The sequence below is a fragment of the Apium graveolens genome, unplaced genomic scaffold, assembly GCF_009905375.1.
Source record: "Apium graveolens cultivar Ventura unplaced genomic scaffold, ASM990537v1 ctg3688, whole genome shotgun sequence".
Classification (NCBI taxonomy): Eukaryota; Viridiplantae; Streptophyta; class Magnoliopsida; order Apiales; family Apiaceae; genus Apium; species Apium graveolens.
The window spans coordinates 52,769-79,607 of NW_027418216.1; the positions used below are offsets into that span (position 1 = coordinate 52,769).

A 26,839-nucleotide genomic window follows, 5' to 3' on the forward strand; every position below is an offset into this window, starting at 1 on the left:
TATATTTATTGTAAAACAGAAAAACTTCGTTGAATTTCTCATCATCAATAAAAATTTAACCTTTTTTTTGAATAATTAGACTTATTTAACTTTTTTTGAATAACGCGACTTACAACTAACTTCCTTAACCCCGAAATAGTTACAAATGAGCATCTGTTCTAACAAATATAACTTCGCTCCTCAAATAATAAGTTGCATCGAATTTTTGTCCCGAGAATTCTGCGACTACATATCAAATACCGGATGGTAGAGTCCATCAAAACAGTTACAAAGAGCAAACATACACAACTATCATAATATTACACTAATATAACACTGGTCACAGTACAGAGATGATAACTCCAGAAACCACTTCACAGAACAAACCCTAAGCATATTACAGACTTTCCTGTATACATAAGAATTTAGATACCTAAGTTCCGAAACCAAGTTGGTGTCGCGCATTTCCAACTCAATCGTTAGTAGCTCAATCACGAGTACGTTTCGCTGAGTTACGGTTGATGCGAATCTTCACTAGCTCTAGTAGTACTTTTGGCTGAAAAGCCATTAGAAAATCGGCTTAGACAATAAACAATCAGCTTAGACAATGTACATAGTACTGCTAATTGAACATTTATATAGGAACATTTTGTCGTCTCGTTATGATTCGATCACTTCACTGATCGTTCAATTTGGATGGTGCAGGTAGATGAATGTCGATACCAGCTCCATAGGTGTATTGGTTTTTCCTTGTCGTTTTGACCTCAAATTTCCCTTTCGAAGGTTCCCTTACCTTCACTCCTCTTATAAGCTGTGTATATTAGAGATTTAAGTACTTGTAAGAAAAATTCTAATAACACAAGCAAGTGCAGAACAATGGCCATATTTAGACGATTATGGCAGTAAATTAGTGTTTGTACATATTTGTTGTATCTGATGTCGGAATAGAGGACTATGAAATCTCCCTCTTGGAGTCCATTTTCTTTCACAAACTCTCCTGTACAGACAAAAGAAAAATCGTAAGTCCGGAGCACTACTAATATAATTGATGGCAATCTGAAGACGTTAGTACCTGTATTCTCAAGGACATACATCCTGCTTTTGTTATTTGGCCAGAATCTGAGACTCAGCGATTCAAAAACAACAGAAATGTAATTAGTACAATTAGTAAAAAACCGAACAGGAAATGCAATTCAAATTGCAGTCTACGTATGTGTATTATACCTGTAGCGCAAGTTCCACACCTTTGAAGTGGCTATATCTTCAATGACAATTGGTATGCCATCTCTTTCTTCCAGTTGTGGAAGCTGTGTTTCAGCTTCTTTCTGATTTGCATTAATCACACGTTAGAATAATTTTATATTTGGAAAGGAACCATGCTAACTCTGAAACAAATTTGAAGATTATGTGCACTTACTTTAGGCAAGACAATTCTTCCGAGATTACTGACATCACTCTGCTTCAACACCTTTTGTAACAAAAATTTCAAGTTGTTCTCACCTTTAGATCCCTAGACGAATACAAGAACATATTTATATACAAACTACAACACCCTATCTTGTACTGCCTGAAGATAATTTATCAAATGCAACTACCTGTTTCTTTTGTTGCTTTCCTCCCCCGTCTGATTGTGCCAGTGCACGATTACTCTGTGCTTGTACTAGTGGCAAGGTTGAGCAACCAAGATGACCCTCCAGTTGTGGTGATTGTGCTTTCATAGGAGGCTGTGGGAATTTTGAAGTACCAATAGGAGGCCAGTAGAGCCCATTGACAGGGCTGGATTGTCCGACGATGTTGTTGGTGCACTTCTCTGCACCAAGCTTCCCTTCATTACTTTGTTGTGGTGAATCACCCTTCTGAATCTGATTTTGGTGCGGATGTTGGCGGTGAAATGAACCTCCTTTCTTCCGAGCCATTCTCTTCTTCCTAGCTTCCTTGGTAGCAGAAGGAGGCAACCTCGCTACACCCTCACTTTTATCAGTTCCATCATAAACTTGAGATGGATACTGTTCTCTGTAGACAGGTGCAACAGGCTTCGGTGCAATTGGAACGAAATTAGCATTTTGATAAGTAAACCAATTATACTGCTGAGGGGCCAAAACAAACTGTGACCGTGGCCATGACCGCGCAGACTCAAGCATTTGATATTCAGTTTGCACCATCTGAGGAGCATAAGGCTGACAATTCATTGGAGCAACATTTGCACCACCAACAAAAGGGTACTGATGATAAGCCACCACAGGTGTGGCCGACACAGCAGGCATTACCATCTCTGGATCAATACCAGTTTGAGTCATAGGAATCCACATACAAGCATTAGGATCTGGAGTTGGAATGAAATTTATAAACTCAGGTTTAGGGTTAGGGTTAGGATTCGGACTCGGTTCTTGATATTGAAAGGAATCTTGATGTGAACTAGCAGCTTCCACAGCTGCAGCCTCCTCTTGGCTCCATTTTTTCGAAAGCTGAAACTGCTCAACCCACTCAAGAATCAGTTTGATGAGCTGTTTTTTTCCTTCTTTTGTATATCCCATACGCTTATAAGCGCACTCAATTGTCGCTTTTCTAAACTTAATCTTCTTCATATCCTCAGCAGAAATGTGATTTTTATTTATCTTTAGCCACTCAAAGAACATAACTCCAAGTTCATCTACACCCATCTTGTCCTCAACAACTTCCTTTCCCCTTCCAATCATATATAACAACTTCCATCTTCTCCATTTTCCGGCTCTGGTTTCAAACCTCCTTGATTCTTTACTTGATTTTCATCATCCTGAAAAATCGAAGACGGATCCCACATATCATTCCCATTTTCAATCAAATCCATATATCCAAAATCCTGCATCACATCCATGCAATTCACATACTCCATCCCACCACTACCACCCGTGCACGATAAAGCGGAATCCTCACCATCCACCTCATACTCAACCCTCTTCAACCCTTGCTGCTCCTGGCTCACATCTGACTTCATCACTGCAGAAGAAGCCGAAGACGTCGACGAATTCGGCGAAACAAGATGCTTAGTCAAGGCAGGAGTTGAAGATGAAGATGAGGTGAAGACATGCATGGAAAATCACCAAGTGTTGGAAAAACATTGTAAAAAATCGAAGAATCAGCTATCAGATCCTCCTCTTGCTCACTCCCACGCCACATCTCCGTTTCACAGAAAGTCCCCATCATCTCATAATTATAAGTCCGGTTCCTATTCTTTTCAAGAACATCATCTCTATGTTCTCCTTTCATCCTTATCTTCAAATAAATAGAAATATGTACATATGTCTAGCTAACTGACGCAGCACGGAAGCGAAGGAAAATCAAGATAGAGTTACAAGGTTTGGGGGTTATGTATGATATATATTAAGGAAACAAGATAATTAAAGAGAGGTGTGTTGTGTTGTGTTGGTGGGAACTATATCAAAAATCTTTCTTCTTCAAACAAGTGGGGCAAACAAGCAACATATAGCATCTGAATAAGGGCAAAGATTTGGTTTATTCATTAGCAAGCAAAGAGTACTAATTAAACTACTAATCAACACACAACAAATCATCAAGAAAGCGACCTGTGTAACCTAATCCGTACTTTACAATTATTTAACACACATCTATAGTATATATGTACTTGCACAACAACAAACAAACAAATAAAGCTGTAACTATTCAAGTAGAAGATGAACACAACCTCTCTAGATGAACATATGAGAAGAAGCAGGAGACAAGAATCTGGATTTCATCAAGTTGAAGGATACCCAAAGAAAGGAGCATTTTCAAGAATCTGGATATCATCATGTTTGATGAACACCTCTCAAACTCTCAACAATCTTGTGTTTTTATAGATGTGTGTGTGTGTGTAAAATACTCTATCAATGGACCAAGAAGAGCTCTGGTGTCCTTGGGAAGTATTATTTTATGATTCTTCTTCACTAACTAAACTATATGACGATGCTCTTGAAAAATACATTTTACCTCGTATATTTTACTGGTGCAACCAGATCATCTAAAATCTTTTTGAGAAAACATGACAAGAATATCTCTTTTTTTTTGGGTTTATGACAATAATACCTCTTTTGAAAATTTTGGCCAAAAAAACATGTTTAATACGTATTTCTATATTGGGTATCAATTATACGCATTTAATAAACGGGTAATTTGTGTAAAAAATATTTTAAAAAAATTATAATGGAGCACCTTTGACTTTTGGTGATACGCACTTGTGTTGTGTTTTTTATTCTTTTTTATTTTTTTTACGTAATACCCATTTTTCAAATACATATTAGGTTTACTCATTTTTCAAACGGGTATTTTTGGCCATAAATTTTAAAAATTGGTAATTTTGTTACAATTTTTTTAAAAAAATATTTTTGCCATTACCCTCTTTTTCATGTGCTGAACTCACTTGGGAAATATATATAATCTCGGTTTATCTAAAATTTTTATGACGTTAACGGACGGCGGAGGGTCGAATTTAATCAGATAATTAATAATTTTATTTAAAAACTTTGAGGTATTAAAAATGATGGTGAACAGCATCTTACACCATCTCGGATACCCTCTTTATTTAAATTTTTAACTATATTTACTCTACAATCGAGGAGAAAGAATCTAAATATTGCTTCAATAAATTCTTTAAACTCATTCTTAATTTTAAGAGTCATGAATTTTAAATTTTATTTAAGAGTCAAATTTCGGTAGTACTCTTAATTATTATTTTATTATATATTTTTAATAACACACAGTCTTTCTCCACCTACTTTTATTTTTTTTGAATTCAAGATGTTTTTGATAATAAAAAATATATTAAAGTGTCAATTTAAAAAATATTATTGAAGATGAGGCCATATTAAATTATTAAAAATTAATAATTTATATTATAAAGAGTAAAACATGAGCATCAAGGGCTCTTACCTTTTAATTAGAAACGTATAACATATGAGCACGGTTGGATAGCTCAAGTGGTAAAGGGCTTATCCTCTGTCGTCCTAGATCCTGGGTTCGATCCTGGCTCACCCCGAGAATTGTTAAGAACAGATACTCATTTGTAAGGCTATAAGCCAAAATTAGTCAAAAAAAAAGAAACGTATAACATATACAACTAACATATACAACTTTGATCTATATTTTAATTATGTCGGTTTTATGAATTCTAATTAAAATTACTCTTAAAATATTAAATTTCAAGAAGAAAAATGTTAGAGATACAAAATTAATTTTCAAAAAAAATAATACGTGAAAAAATATTGTGTTAAATTAAATTTGATTTACTACGATAATATCAAACAAAATTTTATCTTGCATTCACATCAATAATACGTTAAATTATTTCATATTATCACATATATTCCGTTATTTTGGAACAATCTTATGTACTGATTTTAATCGAGCACTACTCAGCTAGGAATAACAGACTCATCATTAATTTTAAGATAAGTTAAAAACATTTCAACCCGATCATGAATACTCCATGAATTTCATTTATTCTCAAATAAAATTAATTAATTTGGGCTGGAATATGGGTCTAAAATTAATAATAAATAAATGATATAAAAAACATGACTCCATGTTGAGATACAGATAGGGATAGACAGAGATAAGATGATGAGTTAAGGAGAGAGAGTGAGAGGGAGTGAGAGAGAGAGAGAGAGGTGGTTTGAGGGAAAACAGGAGAAGCAAAACAAGGTGCCCACTACTTTCCACACCCTTATTACGTTAGGGGCCAACAAACGGTAGAAGCTGAAGGGTGGATGATAATCCCATATCACCCCGGGATCCCCTCCTTACTGGGGGGACTCAAACTCCGATTGGACGTAAATGACGGTGGCGAGCGGTGTAATTATAGGGTGGGGACCTACAAAATAGAATCGGAGGGGGTATCGTCTCCGCGGCACCTCCTTCGTGAGAATGAGAAAGGGTTCTGAAGGAGAAAGGGGTAAAACGGAAATTATGCAAGTATATTGTGGTGTGTGTATATATGTGTATATATGAGAGATGAAGTAATCGCTTATACCTTTTTTGTTCGGCCTTTTATAGGCCTTTCACTCACTAGGGTTTAGAGGTTTGTAACTTTTGATCTGGACCGTAGGTGTGTTTTTTGGACTGTAGGACGTGTGGACGCTCCTGATGAGCCGGTGTACAAACGAATTCGGGCCGTCGGAACGTTTGGGATCCGGGGTACCTGGACGGTGGTGATATTGTCACGCGTCCTCGGCTTTCCAGGGTTAATGCTGAATTCTTCCTGGACTCTTCTTATTGGGCCCTGAGCTTCTGTTATCGGGCCTGCACTAATATATGCTATCATTTGCCCCCCCACTCCCTTATGCGGGTTTACCCGGATGGGGGAGTAGATTAGTTATTGATGTGTCGCGACGCCTTAGGAATTTTTTTTTTTTGGGTTTTCTTTGATTTGTTGCCCCCGAACCCCGGGTCTAATGGGGATAAGACTCCGGGGTTGACTTAGATAGTCTCTTTGATTTGAGTCCAAGGTGGGGTTCTTTGTACTACTTAGAAAAATTTTGGGGGTTTTCTTTGATTTGTTGCCCCGAACCCCGGGGTCTAATGGGGATAAGACTCCGGGGTTGACTTAGATAGTCTCTTTAATTTGAAATTTGAATTTTGGAAAAGGTTTGGTGGATAAGGACAAACTGACGTTTGATTTAACCGGACTCTGAAAAGCTAATGTTGAAAATCCGGAGTGTTAGAAGACTGTTGGGATTCCAGCCGGGGTCAAAGATACACGCGTATATATATGTATATATATTTGAGTGTAAAGACGGTTAATTTTCCCCCTTTTCCTAAAAAGGCGCGCCCACGCCATAATTACCGTGCAATAATTGCTGTGCAGTTAATTTCTGATAGCCACTCATGGGTCGCCACGTGGCGCTGCTGTCCCCCACTACTATCAAAAGAACAACTGCTCAGTTCCCTCATATCTCCTATAAATACCTCCCTATCTCTCTTGTTTTTTCTTTTATGCGAACACTTGCAAAGAGAGGGCAAAGAGAGATTTCACAGAGATTTTCAGAGCATTTCTTGTTGAAGTCTTCATTTTTTCTCCTGCTATTTGTAAGTTTTTGATTCTCGTGCCCTTTCATCTTGTTTTTCTCGCTTTCTTCTTCGTTATTTTGCCATGAATGCCTCCTTTTCGTGGTATTTTTGTTCAATACTTTTGAGTTTTTGTTTGAGGTTTGCAACTGTTTCAAAGTTTCGAAGTTGAATTGTCTAGTTTTGTGTGTTTGAAGATGATTTTGTAGTGTTGTTGGTTTGTATAGAGTTTTCTGAAGTATTTTTGTGTTATAATCGTGTATAGAAACTTGTTTTTGTATGGTTTGTATATGGTAAAAATGGGTTTTTGTAATGTAAAAATGTGTTGAGCCCGGGGTTTGTTCTTGGCATATATTTTTGGTTTGTAGATGTACCTTTATTGCATAGATCTTGTTTCTAGGCTTATATTTTTTCATAAAATATTTCTAAACTTCTCTTATTTTCTGTTTTGCTCTTTTGTTTGGGTTCGGGGTTTAGCATTGACTCCGGGGTGCATTTGTATGTATATATATAGTATATGCCAGGTAGTCACTTTAAGAATACTGTTAACCTTAGAATCCGGTATCCCGAGTGACCCAGCGGTTTAGGTGAACTGTTGTTAGCCTACCCCTCATCTTCTTCTTCCAGTAGTAGCTCTTCAGAGATGCCTCCCCGAGCTGAACCACCTGCCCAAGTGTTGGCGCAAACTTTAGTTTTAGGACTCGGGGGCACTTTTTCGAATCCGGATGGGTCTTGGGAAGACGTAGACCAGTATTTTGTTCAGTGTCGGGTAAACCCTAAGCCTTTGGGCTTTTACTACAGAGATCTATCCGAGGTGTATGGGGGCCCGGAAGGGTTAGATGGTAGGGAGCCATATGATCAGGCTGATATGGATAGAAAGTTTTTTACCGCCCCGGGGACCCGGTATGAGTGTGGGGCGGTTCACAAGGAAATTCAAGATAGGTATACAGACGCCGAGTTGGATAGCACCCTTAGGCTTGCTTTTAATCTAGAGGACAAATATGAGTGGAGATGGCCCGAGAAGCACGAAAGGGTGTACCACAGACTGGCGGGGGGTTATGTAGGGATACCCCTAGAACATCTCCGGGGCATGCGCCTCGGATTACACCAACTCACGAATTCTTTATGCCGGGATGTATACGGGATTCCCTTCACCCAATTAGCCCCGAATTCGGTGAAGTGGATAACTTGGTTTTTTAGCCTGTTGCCATGCCAAAAACTACCTTCCCACCTTCAAGATTTTCCACCATATATTTAAAATCAAGAGATCCACATCCCGGCCAATATACGAGTTTTTATTCCGGATCTAGGATTGTTGGTATCCGTCCGATAAGATGGTGCTTCCAGTTAGAATGTTGACCTCACTTAAGGGCTGGCACTAGTAGTTTATTTTTGTCCGGGGTGGGGATCTGGAGTTCATGCCGCTCCATAAACTTGAAATTAAAACAGATAAATTTCCGGTACAGCGGCTCGGGCAAGCAGCTCTTGCGATGGTTTATGCCTTCTGTGAGGCACTCGGGACGCAGTGGACCCGGGATACCTTTAATAACAATGAAAATATACATGCTACCGGCTGTAAGTCTTTTGCCTTAGCTTTATTTTGTTGCTCTAAACTCTTACTATTTGTTTGTACCCGGGGTTGACATTTTGTTGTTTCATTTTCAGGTATTCCAAAGCTAATTCCCTATCCCCCGAACATGTCTGCTCAACTCAAGGATTTGTCAGCCAAGTTGCGAAGGATTGGAGGAGTGACCATCTTGGATGCCGATAAAAAGAAAGTTGGTGAGGCGAAGAGGCGGCCCGGAAGGCTGCACCGACTCGGCCGGGGAGGTCAACTATTGTTATCAATGAACCGCGGGCTGAGGACGTGCAGCAGAGGGAGACGACGAGGGTTTCGGTACCCCAGAAGAGGAAGCGCGCCCCTGCGGGATCCGAGGAAAAAGATGGAGATGGGTCTGAGGGGCAAGTTTTCAAGAAGGCCGCCACTGAATTGGCCCCGGATACCCCAGAAACTCTGAAGGCCCTGTTGGCCATCTTTATTTCGGAGACTCGCCGGAAAGAGCTTTTTGAAAACTATGCCAACACTGCTGAAAAGAAGAAGTACCGGAAGGAGCCCCTTGAGGACTTCCTGGTTGGACTTCAGGAGGAGATGACTGCTGTAAGTTTCTTCCTTGTTATGTTTTGTACTTGTCTTTTTTCTGTATTATATCGTCTAACTCTGATATGTAAATATTTCAGGCTAACTCCCGGGTTGCTGGATTGGTTTACATAACCCGGAGCTTGAAGGCGAAGGCTGATGCTGCCGAAGTTCACAAGACTGAGGACGAGAACCTGTCCTGGGAGCTCAAGGAATTGAAGGAAGCTAGTGCAAAGGAGGTTGCAGCTCACAAAAAGATTCTGGATGAAATCTGGGAGAGGCAGGACCGTGCTGAGGCCTCAGTTCGAGAAATGAGGGTGGAGAATAAGAAACTGTAAGATGATCTGGCTGCCCGGCCCACTCTCGAAGAAGTCCTGGCCGGGTTTCGTGGTACCCCGGCGTACTTTGAGGAGTTGAACGACAAGGCGCTGGAGAAGATCCAGATTTGCTGGAGGGTTGCTTCCAAGTACCTTGGAGAAGATCCTCAGGGTACAATTGATGTCTTCCTGGAGAAGTATATCGAGGAGGAGACCCGGATGGAAAAAGAGGCTGAAGCTATTCTGGCAAGGGAGTCCGGAGCCGGAACTTCCAGCAATGCCCCTCCTCTCCCCGAATCACCTCTCGCTGAGCAGCCTCCTCTTCCTCATGACGATCCGGAGCAGCCTCCTTCCCCTCCCGCCAAGCCGGCAGCAGAAGAATGAAGACTTTGCCATTTTTTAGCATGTAATTTCCATTTCATGTTTTTAAGCGTTGTCTGAACTTAGCCTTTTGGCTATTTTAATCTTGTCTGTAGCTGAATTGATTGCGATCTGCCCCCCGAGGCGTGTTTCCCCGGGGTTGTTTAATGTACTTTTCTTTTCTTCTTTCTTTTTACTTGTCATTTTGATTTGCATATGAGAATTTCTAACTTAGAAATTTAGAAATACTTAGGAATTTTTCTAAGTACACATGGGCTGTGTTTTCGCAGGCCCCGGGATGGGGTTAATTTCTAACGTATAGAAATTTTTCTAAGTACACATGGGCTGTGTTTTGCAGGCCCCGGGATGGGGTTAATTTCTAACTTATAGAAATTTTTCTAAGTTCACATGGGCTGTGTTTTTGCAAGCCTCGGGATGGGGAAAATATTTAACTTGTAGAAATTTTTCTAAGTAATATGATGAAAATAAACAAACAACATAGTGAAATTGATTCGAGCTATGAGGCGCTTAAAGTAGAGTTTTTCATCTAAATTGAAAGCAAAAATTACATTCTGGGGTGAATGAGAGTAGTGTTTATATCAAGATATCATAGCATAAATGTAGAAATGATCCCAGAATGTGCACCTTTCTCTTACTGGTAGAACTTCTTTAACCGGGCTCCGTGCCAGGTGTTTAGGACCTCGGTTCCGCTGAGGTAGTTCAACTTGTAAGTTCCTGGCCGGAGCACTTCCTTGATTATGTAGGGGCCTTCCCAGTTCGGCTGCAGTTTTCCTTGGTTTGTTGGGTCCGAAACCTCGATGTCCCGGAGTACTAGATCTCCCACCCCATATTCTCTTATCTTGGCCTTTTTTATAAAATAAAGCTTCGTCTTTTCCTTGTAGCTTTCCATTTTTTCTACAGCCCGGTCTTTTACTTCATCCAAGAATTCTAAGTTGGTTCTGAGGCCATCAATATTGGAGACTTCGTCAAAGTTGACCACTCTGTGGGAGGGGGATCCGGTTTCTACTAGTAGTCAGGCCTCAGTGCCGTAGGCGAGCTTAAATGGAGTCTCACCGATTCCGGTCCGGGAGGTGGTTCTATAGGACCATAAGACTTTCGGGAGTTCATCTGACCAGTTCTTCTTAGACTCTTCCAATCTCTTTTCCAAACCTCGGAGTATGGTCCTGTTGGTGACCTATACCTGTCCGTTTACCCGTGGATGGGCTACGAATGCTTTCTTATGTTTTATCCCGAGCTCTTTCAGATATGCTTCAAAATCCGAGCCAATAAACTGCGGCCCGTTATCCGAGATGAAAACCATTGGAATCCCGAATCTCATCACAATTGAATTCATAAATTTTATGCAGTCTTGCTTATTGATGGTTCTCATGGCCTTGGCTTCTGCCCACTTAGTCATATAATCGATTTCTACCAACACGTAACGCAAATCTCCTTTTTCCCGGGGAAACGGACCCATGATGTCGATTCCCCAAACAGCGAAGGAGACCGGGGATAAAACTGACCCCGGGAGGCTTGGACTTTGCTTCTGCACATTGCTGAATTTTTGGCACTTGCTGCATTTCTTCACATATGCAATTGCATCTGCGTGGATAGTGTGCCAATAGTAGCCTTGTCTGATGACTTTGTAGGCTAGTGCTTTTGCAGATAAGTGATCCCCGCAGATTCCTTCATGCACCTCTAGGAGACAGTAATCCGCCTCATCCGGATCAACACATTTTAGAGTTGGCGCATAGAAGGTTCGCCTATATAGCTGATTATCTTCCAGAAAGAACCGGGCAGCCTTATACTTGAGGTAGCATGCCTTGTTCAGATCCTCTGGTAGGGTTGCATCTTTCAGATAAGCTATGTAAGGAGTCATCCAGTTATCTGGGCTGTTGATGTACAAGACTTCGGGCCGATCGGTGCTAGTTGCCCCGAGCTCCTCGAAGTAGACTGAACTGCTTAGATCTGAAGTATTCTGGACGAGCTTGGATAACTCATCTGATTTGGAGTTTTCTTCTCTGTTTATCTACAGAATGGTTGAGTCCGGGATGGTTTCCAGGATAACTCTCACCATTGCCTGGTATCGAGCCAGCTGGGGATCCTTCGCAATATACTCTCCGTTGGTTTGCCTTACCACAATTTGGGAATAACTATAGATGATTAAGAGTTTTACCCCAAGGGATTTGGCTAACCTAAGTCCGGAGAGGAGTGCTTCATACTCAGCTTGGTTGTTGGTTGCTTTGAAAGCGAAGGTTATGGCTTGCTGAATTGTGAATCCATCTGGGCTGGAGAGGATCAAGTCGGCTCCAGACCTCTCGGCTGTCGCCGAGCCATCAACATATAACGTCCATGAATTATCACTACTAGTCTCCTTTTCTTCTCCGGATTGAATTGTTGGTACCTTTAGGACTTCGGGGAAGGTACATTTCATGACAAATTCGGCCAATGCCTGGGCTTTTATAGGCGTCCTTGGAACAAATTTGATGTTGATTTGGCTCAATTCAATTGCCCAATTGACCAACCTCCCGAAGGCATCTGGCTTGTGAATGATTTTACGAAGTGGTTGATTAGTAATCACCTTGATTTTCCGGCCTTGAAAATATTGCCTTAGCTTCCTGCTTGAGTGTACAAGAGCTAAGGCGAATTTTTCTAAGTTTGGGTACCGGGTTTCAGCATCTTTGAGGACTTGACTTACATAGTATACCGGGCTCTGTGACCCATTTTCTTCCCGTATGAGAGCAGAAGAGACCGCTCTTTCCCCGGCTGCAATGTAGAGATAAAGAGGCTCTCCGGGCTTGGCTTTCGAAAGAATTGGCGGGTTCATCAGGTGTTGTTTGACCTCCTCAGATGCAGCCTGACATTCCGGTGTCCAATCGACTAGCTTCTTGTTTCAGGCACCTTTTAACAGCTCAAAGAAAGGCAGGCACCTTTCTGCCAGTTTTGGGATAAATCTGCGAAGGGCTGCCAAACATCCTGCCAGTTTCTGAATGTCTTTCTGAGTATGGGGTAATGCCATTTCCATTATGGCTTTGATTTTCTCCGGGTTGGCTTCTATTCCCCATTCACTAACCAAAAAACCAAGAAATTTCCCAGAGGGGACCTCGAAAGCACACTTTTTCGGGTTTAGCTTCATGTTATACTTCCTTAGATTGTCAAAACATTCCTTGAGGTCTTTGATGTGATCCGGGATCGTGACTGACTTGGAAATCATATCTTCGACATAAGACTCCATATTCCTTCCTAGTTGACTTTTGAAGATATTGTAATCATTTTTTGATATGTTGCCCCGGCGTTGATTAATCTGAATGACATCATGAGAAAGGCGTACACAGCTCGGTGTGTGATGAATGCAGTCTTCGCGATATCTGCCGGATTCATTTTGACTTGGTTGTACCCATAAAAAGTATCCATGAAGCTTAGCATAACATGACTCGAGGTTGCATCTATCAACCGGTCAATATTGGGTAGGGGTGGGAGTCTTTAGGGCATGCTGAATTGAGACTTGTGTAATCAACAGACATTCGCCACATTCCATTAGGTTTCTTGACTAACGCAACATTTGCTAGCCAATCTGGATACTTAATTTCACAGATGATATCTGCCTTCAATAACTTTTCAACTTCATGATCGATCGCTTGTTGTCTTTTCGAGGCGAAGTTTCTTCGCTTTTACACCTCATGAAGCATGATAACTTACTCGAAAACTTGCTAGTTCAGGTCCTTTTACACCTCTTCTTTCTCTCTGTCTCCATAAATATTTAACTAGGGTTCCTTTTTCTTCAACCCATTGTTTCTCCTCAAAATCTTCCTTTTTACATTGCTGATCTTTCTTTTTGAGTCATATTGTCCAAATGACTCGTTTCTTTCTTTGCTTCCTCCTACTCAGACACATTGTTCTTGAAAAAGGAAAAAGAATTCAAAGAACTATACAAGTGTTCTGATAAAAGATATTTTAGGTTTCGAATTCTGTATTACTGTTGTTTCGATGCAAATGTAATTATGATTTTACTTTGTCGTGTTCGCGAAAAACTTAAACTTGTAAATTTTTGGGTCATTATTATAGACTGTTTGAAGAAAAATTCTAAGTAAGACTAATTGGTGACTTATGTTTCTTCCATTATATCTAAGTTACGGAATAAATTATGCAATTTGAAAGTAAATACACAAAAGAAAACAATGATTCAAATTTCAAACTTAAATCAAAATAATTATTCCTTAACAAGAGTAGGTGACAAAATCATATTCAAGTCACCATATTTAACCGATATTAGGTTGATCTGATCTCAGTATCGATCCGAAATCGACAATCCGTATTTGGTTGTTCCGTACGTTTCGATTACCCGCAACCGAAATTGACGGAATTCATGACCCTCCAAGCTAGCTCCCACTTACCATCTTTAATCACACTTTTCCACCATTTACACACAGCTGTACACCTGATAAAATTCTTACACCAATCATGTTTATGATTTGACAGAAATTTATCAGCTTGAATGGCTGTTTTTCATGATTTACATACAATTGTGAACCTGATACTATCCCCACAACTCAATCTCCGCGCAATGGCAATTAAAACATCAATGGGAAAATCAGACCAGTTTGAAATAGTCTTATAATCCATGCTTAAACAATTGTTAATCTTCTTGCTTAAACAATGATACACACGGGTTAGGTATTATACTGGTACGACAAACCAATAAAAATGTTATCCCTTATGTAAAGTCCTGGCATCAGTAGAGTTCTAAGTTCTAACCCAGTGCATCAGATGAGTTCTAGCTAGGGGTGTAATCGAGCCGAGCCGAATACTGTCAGGCTCGGCTCGAACTCGATTAAAAATGTTTAACCTGGACTCGAGTTTAATTGAACCTTAAATTTTAAGCTAGAAGCTCGGCTTGACTCGTATTTAACCGAACCTTAAATTTTAAGCTCGAAACTCGGTTCGTAAAAAGTTCGATTGACTCTAGTTCGGGTCGAAAGATGGAATCCATTTCATCAAAATATTGACAAAAGCTTGAAATATGATTGGTTAAACTCGAGTTTGATTTGATTAAATATATAAAATATAAATTAAATATTAAATCATACCAAAAAATATTTTTACTAAAATAAATTATAAACAGTAAATATTTGATAAGACTCCCAAACTTAACGAGTCGAGTAATTTGAAGATCGAGCTCGACGAATTCTAATAGCCTCCAATCACGAACTTTAATCGCATTACTCCACGATTTACACACAGTTGTTAACCTCATAATATCCCACCAACTTAATCTCCGAGCAATAGCAATTAGAATATCACAGGGAAGATCAGAACAATTTGATGAAGTAGTTTTAATATCCATGCTTCAAGAAAAAAAAAATTATTGCCAAAGTATAATCCTGGATAGAGTTTAAAAAGGAAAAATATCAAGTTGATCACTCGTTTCATCCAAATATATCAAATATGTCATTACTTTTCAATTTGACTCAATTTGATCACTAATTTAAAAATTTGTACTCAACACACTTTGACCATTATGTGTCTTATTTTGACTATTATGTATTCAAACGACCACACTTTGACCGACAATTAAGACAAATTTACATGTTATCTTAAAATATTGAAAAATATATTTTGAAGAGGATTAAATATATTTTCTAATGATACAAGTTTTGAATCATATTTAATTATAAATAAAGTGTAATTTACGGTCAAAATATAAAAAAGTTAACCATGGACTAGTCAAAACAAGACACATAAATATGAGATGGAGGGAGTATCAAATAAATTATCTGCCAATGACTAAATCGAGACAAATTTTCAAATTAGTAATCAAATTGAACCAAACCTTTTTGAAAATTGAATCAAACTAGAAAGTAATGACATTTTTGATACATCTGGATGAAATGAGTGATCACTTTGATATTTTTGCCGAGTTCAATATATAGGCCGATTTTTCATCTCGATATCCTATTTCCTATTTGATTTAAAATTCGCTAATATTACCACTATAATAAACAAAAATATAAAAGGAAAACTGTATATTTTTTGAAAAACAGAAAAACTTAGTTGAATTTCTCATCATCAATAAAAATTTAACTTTTTTTGAATAATTAGACTTATTTAACTTTTTTTGAATAATTAGACTTGTATACGTTACAACCTTCGACTGACGGGCGATCGTGTTTTTCACAGGATGTTTTAACTGCAAGGGAGGCAGGGGGATTACGCGACTTACAACTAACTTTCTTAACCCCGAAATAGTTACAAATGAGCATCTGTTCTAACAAATATAACTTCGCTACTCAAATAACTAGTTGCATCGAATTTTTGTCCCGAGAATTCTGTGACTACATATCAAATACCGATTGGTAGAGTCCATCAAAACAGTTACAAAGAGCAAATATATAACCAAGTGACAAACATACACAACTATCATAATATTACACTAATATAACACTGGTAGTACAGACCAGGATGATAAGAAACCACTTCACAGAACAAACCCTAAGCATATTACAGACTTTCCTGTATACATAAGAATTTAGATACCTAAGTTCCGAAACCAAGTTGGTGTTGCTGGCGTCGCGCATTTCCAGCTCAATCGTTAGTAGCTCACTCACGAGTACATTTCGCCAAGTTACGGCTGATGTGAATCTTCACTAGCTCTAGTAGTACTTTTGGCTGAAAAGCCATTAGAAAATCGGTTTAGACAATAAACAATCAGCTTAGACAATAAACAATCAGCTTAGACAATGTACATAGTACTGCTAACTGAACATTGATATAGGAACATTTTGTCGTCTCGTTATGATTCGATCACTTCACTGATCGTTCAATTTGGATGGTGCAGGTAGATGAATGTCGATACCAGCTCCATAGGTGTATTGGTTTTTCCTTGTCGTTTTGACCTCAAATTTCCCTTTCGCAGGTTCCCTTACCTTCACTCCTCTTATAAGCTGTGTATATTAGAGATTTAAGTACTTGTAAGAAAAATTCTAATAACACAAGCAAGTGCAGAACAATGGCCATATTTAGACGATTATGGCAGTAAATTAGTGTTTGTACATATTTGTTGTATCTGATGTCGGAATAGAGGACTATGAAATCTCCCTCTTGGAGTCCATTTTCTTTCACAAACTCTCCTGTACAGACAAAAGAAAAATCGTAAGTCCGGAGCACTACTAATATAATTGATGGCAATTTGAAGACGTTAGTACCTGTATTCTCAAGGACATACATCCTGCTTTTGTTATTTGGCCAGAATCTGAGACTCAGCGATTCAAAAACAACAGAAATGTAATTAGTACAATTAGTAAAAAACCGAATAGGAAATGCAATTAAAATTGCAGTCCACGTATGTGTATTATACCTGTAGCGCAAGTTCCACACCTTTGAAGTGGCTATATCTTCAATGACAATTGGTATGCCATCTCTTTCTTCCAGTTGTGGAAGCTGTGTTTCAGCTTCTTTCTGATTTGCATTAATCACACGTTAGAATAATTTTATATTTGGAAAGGAACCATGCTAACTCTGAAACAAATTTGAAGATTATGTGCACTTACTTTAGGCAAGACAATTCTTCCGAGATTACTGACATCACTCTGCTTCAACACCTTTTGTAACAAAAATTTCAAGTTGTTCTCACCTTTAGATCCCTAGACGAATACAAGAACATATTTATATACAAACTACAAGACCCTATCTTGTACTGCCTGAAGATAATTTATCAAATGCAACTACCTGTTTCTTTTGTTGCTTTCCTCTCCTGTCTGATTGTGCCAGTGGACGATTACTCTGTGCTTGTACTAGTGGCAAGGTCGAGCAACCAAGATGACCCTCCAGTTGTGGTGATTGTGCTTTCATAGGAGGCTGTGGGAATTTCGAAGTACCAATAGGAGGCCAGTAGAGCCAATTGACGGCTGGATTGTCCGACGATGTTGTTGGTGCACTTCTCTGCACCAAGCTTCCCTTCATTACTTTGTTGTGGTGAATCACCCTTCTGAATCTGATTTTGGTGCGGATGTTGGCGGTGAAATGAACCTCGTTTCTTCCGAGCCATTCTCTTCTTCCTAGCTTCCTTGGTAGCAGAAGGAGGCAACCTCGCTACACCCTCACTTTTATTAGTTCCATCATAAACTTGAGATGGATACTGTTCTCTGTAGACAGGTGCAACAGGCTGCCGTGCAATTGGAACGAAATTAGCATTTCGATCAGTAAACCAATTATACTGCTGAGGGGCCAAAACAAACTGTGACCGTGGCCATGACCGCGCAGACTCAAGCATTTGATATTCAGTTTGCGGCATCTGAGGAGCATAAGGCTGACAATTCATTGGAGCAACATTTGCACCACCAACAAAAGGGTACTGATGATAAGCCACCGCAGGTGTGGCCGACACAGCAGGCATTACCATCTCTGGATCAATACCAGTTTGAGTCATAGGAATCCACATACAAGCATTAGGATCTGGAGTTGGAATGAAATTTATAAACTCAGGTTTAGGGTTAGGGTTAGGATTCGGACTCGGTTCTTGATATTGACAGGACTAGCAGCTTCCACAGCTGCAGCCTCCTCTTGGCTCCATTTTTTCGAAAGCTGAAACTGCTCAACCCACTCAAGAATCAGTTTGATGAGCTGTTTTTTTCCTTCTTTTGTATATCTTTAGCCACTCAAAGAACATAACTCCAAGTTCATCTACACCCATCTTGTCCTCAAAAACTTCCTTTCCCCTTTCAATCATATAACAACTTCCATCTTCTCCATTTTCCGGCTCTGGTTTCAAACCTCCTTGATTCTTTACTTGATTTTCATCATCCTGAAAAATCGAAGACGGATCCCACATATCATTCCCATTTTCAATCAAATCCATATATCCAAAATCCTGCATCACATCCATGTAATTCACATACTCCATCCCACCACTACCACCCGTGCACGATAAAGCGGAATCCTCACCATCCACCTCATACTCAACCCTCTTCAACCCTTGCTGCTCCTGGCTCACATCTGACTTCATCACTGCAGAAGAAGCCGAAGACGTCGACGAATTCGGCGAAACAAGATGCTTAGTCAAGGCAGGAGTTGAAGATGAAGATGAGGTCGAAGACATGCATGGAAAATCACCAAGTGTTGGAAAAACATTGTAAAAAATCGAAGAATCAGCTATCAGATCCTCCTCTTGCTCACTCCCACGCCACATCTCCGTTTCACAGATAGTCCCCATCATCTCATAATTATAAGTCCGGTTCCTATTCTTTTCATGAACATCATCTCTATGTTCTCCTTTCATCCTTATCTTCAAATAAATAGAAATATGTACATATGTCTAGCTAACTGACGCAGCACGGAAGCGAAGGAAAATCAAGATAGAGTTACAAGGTTTGGGGGTTATGTATGATATATATTAAGGAAACAAGATAATTAAAGACAGGTGTGTTGTGTTGGTAGGAACTATATCAAAAATCTTTCTTCTTCAAACAAGTAGGTACAAACAAGCAACATATAGCATCTGAATAAGGGCAAAGATTTGGTTATTTCATTAGCAAGCAAAGAGTACTAATTAAACTACTAATCAATATACAACAAATCATCAAGAAAGCGACTTGTGTAACCTAATCCGTACTTTACAATTATTTAACACACATCTATAGTATATATGTACTTGCACAACAACAAACAAACAAATAAAGCTGTAACTATTAAGTAGAAGATGAACACAACCTCTCTAGATGAACAGATGAGAAGAAGCAGGAGACAAGAATCTGGAAATCTTCATGTTGAAGGATGCCCAAAGAAAGGAGCTTTTTCGAGAACACCTCTCAAACTCTCAACAACCTTGTGTTTTTATAGATGTGTACTGTATCAATGGACCAAGAAGAGCTCCGGTGTCCTTGGAGTTGGAAGTACTCCCCGGAAGTACTTACTACTCCGTATTATTTTATTCTTCTTTACTGCTCCCGAAAACGTTTCCTATTTGTGTTAAACACGTTTATTCTTCTTTACTACTCCCTCCGTCCCTGAAAACATTTTCTATTGTTGTTGGACACGTTTGTCAATGCACACTTTTGATTCTTAATATCTTTAATTTCGTATTAGTATTAAATATAAAAATTTCATTTTATTAAAATACTCATAAATACGAATTCAACAAGATCACTCAGGACTATATTTGATCTTATAGATTAGACGTAAATTAATAGTCAATCGCTTACCATGAATAGTGTCAGAAGTCAAAATAAGAAACGTATTACGAGATGGAGGGAGTATTAGGTTGATTCAATCCGAGTATCCGAAATCGACAAACTTAATCCGTACTTGGTTGATCCGTACGTTCCGATTACCCGCAACCGAAATTGACGCGGACAAGTACTATGAGTTCATGACCATCCAAGCTAGCTCCCACTCACCATCCTCAATCACAATTTTCCACCATTTACACACAGCTGTACTCCTGATAGAATCCTTACGACATAACTTCCAAGAAATTTCCATAAGAATATTCTCGCTAAGCTTACTCCAATCACGTGAACCTGATACAATCCTCACAACTTAATCTCCGCGCAATGGCAATTAGAACATCAATGGGAAGATCAGACCAGTTTGAAGTAGGATCTTAATATACATGCTTAAACAATTGTTAATTTTCGTGCTTAAACAATGATACATACGGGTTAGGTATTATACTGGTACGGTAAACAAATAAAAATTTTATCCCTTATGTATAGTCCCGGCATCAGTAGAGAGTTCTAACCCAGTGCATCAGATTAGTTCTAACTAGGGGTGTAATCGAGCCGAATACTGCCAGACTCGGCTCGAGCTCGATTAAAAATGTTCAGTCTGCACTCGAGTTTAATTGAACCTTAAATTTTAAGTTAGAAGCTCGGCTTGACTCGTATTTAACCGAACCTTAAATTTTAAGCTCGAAACTCGGTTCGTAAAAAGTTCGATTGACTCTAGTTCGGGTCGAAAGATAGAATCCATTTTTATTTGGCAAAAGCTTAAAATATGATTGGTTAAACTCGAGTTTGATTTGATTAAATATATAAATTAATATAAATTAAATATTAAATCATACCAAAAAAATATTTTTACTAAAATAAATTAAAAACATTAAATATTTGATAAGAATCCCAAATTTAACGAGTCGAGTAATTTGAAGCTCGAGTTAGACGAATTCTTAAAAACAGTAAATATTTGATAAGACTTCCAAATTTAACGAGTCGAGTAATTTGAAGCTCGAGTTGGACAAATTCTAATAGACTCCAATCACGAACTTTAATCGCATTACTCCACGAACCTCATAATATCCCACCAACTTAATCTCCGAGCAATAGCAATTAGAATATCACTGGGAAGATCAGACCAATTTGATGTAGTTTTAATATCCATGCTTCAAGAAAGAAAAAAAATTATTGCCAAAGTATAATCCTGGATAGAGTTTAATTGGGAAAAATATCAAGTTTATAACTCGTTTCATCCAAATATATCAAATATATTATTACTTTCTAATTTGATTTAATTTGATCACTAATTTAAAAATTTATACTCTCTCCATCGTGTCTTGTTTTGACTATTATGTAGTAAAACTGACCACACTTTTACCGACAATTAAGATAAATTTATATGTTACTTTAAAATATTGAAGAATACTTTTTGAATAGGATTAGATATATTTTTTAATGATACAAGTTTTAAATCATATTTAATTATAAATAAAGTGTAATTTACAATCAAAATATAAAAAAGTTGATCATGGACTAGTCAAAACAAAGACACGTAAATATGAGATTAAGAGAGTATCAAAAAATTTATATGTCAATGACTAAATTGATACAAAATTTCAAATTAGTAATCAAATTGAATCAAACTTTTTTGAAAATTGAATCAAATTAGAAAGTAATGACATTTTTAATACATTTGGATGAAATGAGTGATCACTTTGATATTTTTGTTGAGTTCAATATATAGGACAATATTGATTTTTCATCTAGATATCCAATTTCCTATTTGATTTAAATTCGGTAATATTACCACTATAATAAACAAAAATATAAAAGGAAAACTGTATAATTATTGTAAAACAGAAAAACTTCGTTGAATTTCTCATCATCAATAAAAATTTAACCTTTTTTTTTAATAATTAGACTTATTTAACTTTTTTTGAATAACGCGACTTACAACTAACTTCCTTAAGCCCGAAATAGTTACAAATGAGCATCTGTCTAACAAATATAACTTCGCTCCTCAAATAATAAGTTGCATCGAATTTTTGTCCCGAGAATTCTGCGACTACATATCAAATACCGGACGGTAGAGTCCATCAAAACAGTTACAAAGAGCAAACATACACAACTATCATAATATTACACTAATATAACACTGGTCACAGTACAGAGATGATAACTCCAGAAACCACTTCACAGAACAAACCCTAAGCATATTACAGACTTTCCTGTATACATAAGAATTTAGATACCTAAGTTCCGAAACCAAGTTGGTGTCGCGCATTTCCAGCTCAATCGTTAGTAGCTCAATCACGAGTACGTTTCGCTGAGTTACGGTTGATGCGAATCTTCACTAGCTCTAGTAGTACTTTTGGCTGAAAAGCCATTAGAAAATCGGCTTAGACAATAAACAATCAGCTTAGACAATGTACATAGTACTGCTAATTGAACATTTATATAGGAACATTTTGTCGTCTCGTTATGATTCGATCACTTCACTGATCGTTCAATTTGGATGGTGCAGGTAGATGAATGTCGATACCAGCTCCATAGGTGTATTGGTTTTTCCTTGTCGTTTTGACCTCAAATTTCCCTTTCGAAGGTTCCCTTACCTTCACTCCTCTTATAAGCTGTGTATATTAGAGATTTAAGTACTTGTAAGAAAAATTCTAATAACACAAGCAAGTGCAGAACAATGGCCATATTTAGACGATTATGGCAGTAAATTAGTGTTTGTACATATTTGTTGTATCTGATGTCGGAATAGAGGACTATGAAATCTCCCTCTTGGAGTCCATTTTCTTTCACAAACTCTCCTGTACAGACAAAAGAAAAATCGTAAGTCCGGAGCACTACTAATATAATTGATGGCAATCTGAAGACGTTAGTACCTGTATTCTCAAGGACATACATCCTGCTTTTGTTATTTGGCCAGAATCTGAGACTCAGCGATTCAAAAACAACAGAAATGTAATTAGTACAATTAGTAAAAAACCGAACAGGAAATGCAATTCAAATTGCAGTCTACGTATGTGTATTATACCTGTAGCGCAAGTTCCACACCTTTGAAGTGGCTATATCTTCAATGACAATTGGTATGCCATCTCTTTCTTCCAGTTGTGGAAGCTGTGTTTCAGCTTCTTTCTGATTTGCATTAATCACACGTTAGAATAATTTTATATTTGGAAAGGAACCATGCTAACTCTGAAACAAATTTGAAGATTATGTGCACTTACTTTAGGCAAGACAATTCTTCCGAGATTACTGACATCACTCTGCTTCAACACCTTTTGTAACAAAAATTTCAAGTTGTTCTCACCTTTAGATCCCTAGACGAATACAAGAACATATTTATATACAAACTACAACACCCTACCTTGTACTGCCTGAAGATAATTTATCAAATGCAACTACCTGTTTCTTTTGTTGCTTTCCTCCCCTGTCTGATTGTGCCAGTGGACGATTACTCTGTGCTTGTACTAGTGGCAAGGTCGAGCAACCAAGATGACCCTCCAGTTGTGGTGATTGTGCTTTCATAGGAGGCTGTGGGAATTTCGAAGTACCAATAGGAGGCCAGTAGAGCCCATTGACAGGGCTGGATTGTCCGACGATGTTGTTGGTGCACTTCTCTGCACCAAGCTTCCCTTCATTACTTTGTTGTGGTGAATCACCCTTCTGAATCTGATTTTGGTGCGGATGTTGGCGGTGAAATGAACCTCCTTTCTTCCGAGCCATTCTCTTCTTCCTAGCTTCCTTGGTAGCAGAAGGAGGCAACCTCGCTACACCCTCACTTTTATCAGTTCCATCATAAACTTGAGATGGATACTGTTCTCTGTAGACAGGTGCAACAGGCCTCGGTGCAATTGGAACGAAATTAGCATTTTGATAAGTAAACCAATTATACTGCTGAGGGGCCAAAACAAACTGTGACCGTGGCCATGACCGCGCAGACTCAAGCATTTGATATTCAGTTTGCGGCATCTGAGGAGCATAAGGCTGACAATTCATTGGAGCAACATTTGCACCACCAACAAAAGGGTACTGATGATAAGCCACCGCAGGTGTGGCCGACACAGCAGGCATTACCATCTCTGGATCAATACCAGTTTGAGTCATAGGAATCCACATACAAGCATTAGGATCTGGAGTTGGAATGAAATTTATAAATTCAGGTTTAGGGTTAGGGTTAGGATTCGGACTCGGTTCTTGATATTGACAGGAATCTTGATGTGAACTAGCAGCTTCCACAGCTGCAGCCTCCTCTTGGCTCCATTTTTTCGAAAGATGAAACTGCTCAACCCACTCAAGAATCAGTTTGATGAGCTGTTTTTTTCCTTCTTTTGTATATCCCATACGCTTATAAGCGCACTCAATTGTCGCTTTTTTAAACTTAATCTTCTTCATATCCTCAGCAGAAATGTGCTCTTTATTTATCTTTAGCCACTCAAAGAACATAACTCCAAGTTCATCTACACCCATCTTGTCCTCAACAACTTCCTTTCCCCTTCCAATCATATAACAACTTCCATCTTCTCCATTTTCCGGATCTGGTTTTAAACCTCCTTGATTCTCTACTTGATTTTCATCATCCTGAAAAATCGAAGACGGATCCCACATATCATTCCCATTTTCAATCAAATCCATATATCCAAAATCCTGCATCACATCCATGCAATTCACATACTCCATCCCACCACTACCACCCGTGCACGATAAAGCGGAATCCTCACCATCCACCTCATACTCAACCCTCTTCAACCCTTGCTGCTCCTGGCTCACATCTGACTTCATCACTGCAGAAGAAGCCGAAGACGTCGACGAATTCGGCGAAACAAGATGCTTAGTCAAGGCAGGAGTTGAAGATGAAGATGAGGTCGAAGACATGCATGGAAAATCACCAAGTGTTGGAAAAACATTGTAAAAAATCGAAGAATCAGCTATCAGATCCTCCTCTTGCTCACTCCCACGCCACATCTCCGTTTCACAGATAGTCCCCATCATCTTATAATTATAAGTCCGGTTCCTATTCTTTTCATGAACATCATCTCTATGTTCTCCTTTCATCCTTATCTTCAAATAAATAGAAATATGTACATATATCTAGCTAACTGACGCAGCACGGAAGCGAAGGAAAATCAAGATAGAGTTACAAGGTTTGGGGGTTATGTATGATATATATTAAGGAAACAAGATAATTAAAGACAGGTGTGTTGTGTTGGTAGGAACTATATCAAAAATCTTTCTTCTTCAAACAAGTAGGTACAAACAAGCAACATATAGCATCTGAATAAGGGCAAAGATTTGGTTAATTCATTAGCAAGCAAAGAGTACTAATTAAACTACTAATCAATATACAACAAATCATCAAGAAAGCGACCTGTGTAACCTAATCCGTACTTTACAATTATTTAACACACATCTATAGTATATATGTACTTGCACAACAACAAACAAACAAATAAAGCTGTAACTATTAAGTAGAAGATGAACACAACCTCTCTAGATGAACAGATGAGAAGAAGCAGGAGACAAGAATCTGGAAATCTTCATGTTGAAGGATACCCAAAGAAAGGAGCTTTTTCAAGAACACCTCTCAAACTCTCAACAACCTTGTGTTTTTATGGATGTGTGTGTGTAAAATACTATATCAATGGACCAAGAAGAGTTCCGGTGTCCTTGGAGTTGGAAGTACTCTTTAGAAGTACTTAGTACTCCGTAATATTTTATTCTTCTTTACTAACTAAACTATAAGCACTCCCCGGAAGTACTCCGTATTATTTTATTGTTTCTTTACTACTCTCTCCGTCCCCTTAAAGACGTTTCCACTTTTGACTTTTTTAGTCTTCAGGTAAAGCAGTAATTGACTCATAATTTACGTCTAATTTATAATACTTCCTCCGTTCTTAAAAATATTTCATATTTGTGTTGGACACGTTTGTCAATACAAACTTTTAATTGTTAATATCTTTAATTTGATATTAGTATTAAATATAAAAATTTCATTGTATTAAAATACTCATAAATACGAATCCAACAAAATCACTCGTGATTATATTTGATCTTATATATTAAACGTAAATTAGTAGTCAATCGCTTATTATGAACAGTACAAAAAGTTAAAAGAGACAAAACATTTAGGAAGGGAGGGAGTATCAAACATAATCATAAATGATTTTGTTGCATTCCTTTTTATGAGTATTTTAATACAATAAAAATTTTATATTTAAAACTATTACAAAATTAAAGATATTAACAATTAAAAATGTGCATCGACAAACGTGTCCAACATAAATAGGAAACGTTTTTAGAGGCGGAGGGAGTATAAGGCCCCATCTAAAATATTTTTAATATCCAAAATTCGAATTTAATAATTTAAAAATATATTTTATATCGAATATTTTACTCAATAACCAGTCTATCTAAAATATTTTTAACGTCCAAAACTCGAACTTAGGAATTGTGTATTAGGCTTATGTAAAATTTTATGATATTAAAGGGTGACCGAGGGTCAAATTTGAATCAGATAAATACTAATAATATTTAAAATTTTAAGATATTAAAAATGATGTTGAACAACCTCTTACTTTTAAGAAATGTATAACATTTACAAATTTGTTTTATATTTTAATGTCGGTTTTATGAATTCTAATTAAAATTACTCTTTAAATATTAAATTCCAAGGAGAAAAATGTCAGAGATATAGAATTAATTTTCAAATCCGTTTCAAAATAATACGTGACAAAATTTGATTTATTACAATAATATTAAACAAAAACTTAGGTTGCATTCACATTAATAAT

At 38.0% G+C, this 26,839-nt stretch overlaps 2 protein-coding genes and 2 pseudogenes across 6 annotated transcripts; all 4 read right to left on the minus strand.

Annotated features, from left to right (window-relative positions):
• Positions 1 to 154: 154 nt before the first annotated feature.
• Positions 155 to 3,890, minus strand: LOC141701305 (B3 domain-containing transcription factor ABI3-like; annotated as a pseudogene).
• Positions 3,891 to 11,026: 7,136 nt separating this feature from the next.
• LOC141701300 (uncharacterized) lies at positions 11,027 to 12,658 on the minus strand. The gene is made up of 2 exons (XM_074504984.1): positions 11,906 to 12,658; positions 11,027 to 11,860 (listed from the first exon to the last, which is right to left on the minus strand). Exons 1-2 carry the CDS (start codon positions 12,656 to 12,658, stop codon positions 11,027 to 11,029), a joined length of 1,587 nt encoding a protein of 528 aa, XP_074361085.1.
• A 3,436-nt stretch (positions 12,659 to 16,094) lies between these two features.
• Positions 16,095 to 19,741, minus strand: LOC141701307 (B3 domain-containing transcription factor ABI3-like; annotated as a pseudogene).
• Positions 19,742 to 22,038: 2,297 nt separating this feature from the next.
• On the minus strand, positions 22,039 to 25,804 carry LOC141701302 (B3 domain-containing transcription factor ABI3-like). 5 transcript variants are annotated; one of them, XM_074504988.1, is made up of 6 exons: positions 23,454 to 25,804; positions 23,276 to 23,368; positions 23,083 to 23,183; positions 22,931 to 22,983; positions 22,779 to 22,855; positions 22,039 to 22,669 (listed from the first exon to the last, which is right to left on the minus strand). In XM_074504988.1, exons 1-6 carry the CDS (start codon positions 25,101 to 25,103, stop codon positions 22,535 to 22,537), a joined length of 2,109 nt encoding a protein of 702 aa, XP_074361089.1. In that variant the 5' UTR covers positions 25,104 to 25,804; the 3' UTR covers positions 22,039 to 22,534. The 5 variants fall into 5 exon arrangements, with proteins under 5 accessions (XP_074361089.1, XP_074361091.1, XP_074361090.1 ...); XM_074504990.1 differs by having other exon boundaries at positions 22,039 to 22,855; positions 23,454 to 24,832; positions 25,535 to 25,802; XM_074504989.1 differs by having other exon boundaries at positions 22,931 to 22,977; positions 23,454 to 25,802.
• Between the last annotated feature and the right edge of the window lie 1,035 nt (positions 25,805 to 26,839).

Bases quoted from the DNA above. Each gene is read 5' to 3' on its own strand.
- LOC141701300 (XM_074504984.1), bottom strand. From the start codon at position 12,658: ATGAACCCGCCAATTCTTTCGAAAGCCAAGCCCGGAGAGCCTCTTTAT. The intron at 11,861-11,905 runs GTGAGAGTTATC...ACCATTCTGTAG, and splicing joins TGGCTCGATACCAGGCAATG to ATAAACAGAGAAGAAAACTC.
- LOC141701302 (XM_074504986.1), bottom strand. From the start codon at position 25,103: ATGAAAGGAGAACATAGAGATGATGTTCATGAAAAGAATAGGAACCGG. The intron at 22,984-23,082 runs GTATAATACACA...TGAATCGCTGAG, and splicing joins GTGTGGAACTTGCGCTACAG to TCTCAGATTCTGGCCAAATA. The intron at 22,856-22,930 runs GTACTAACGTCT...TTGTCTGTACAG, and splicing joins GTATGTCCTTGAGAATACAG to GAGAGTTTGTGAAAGAAAAT.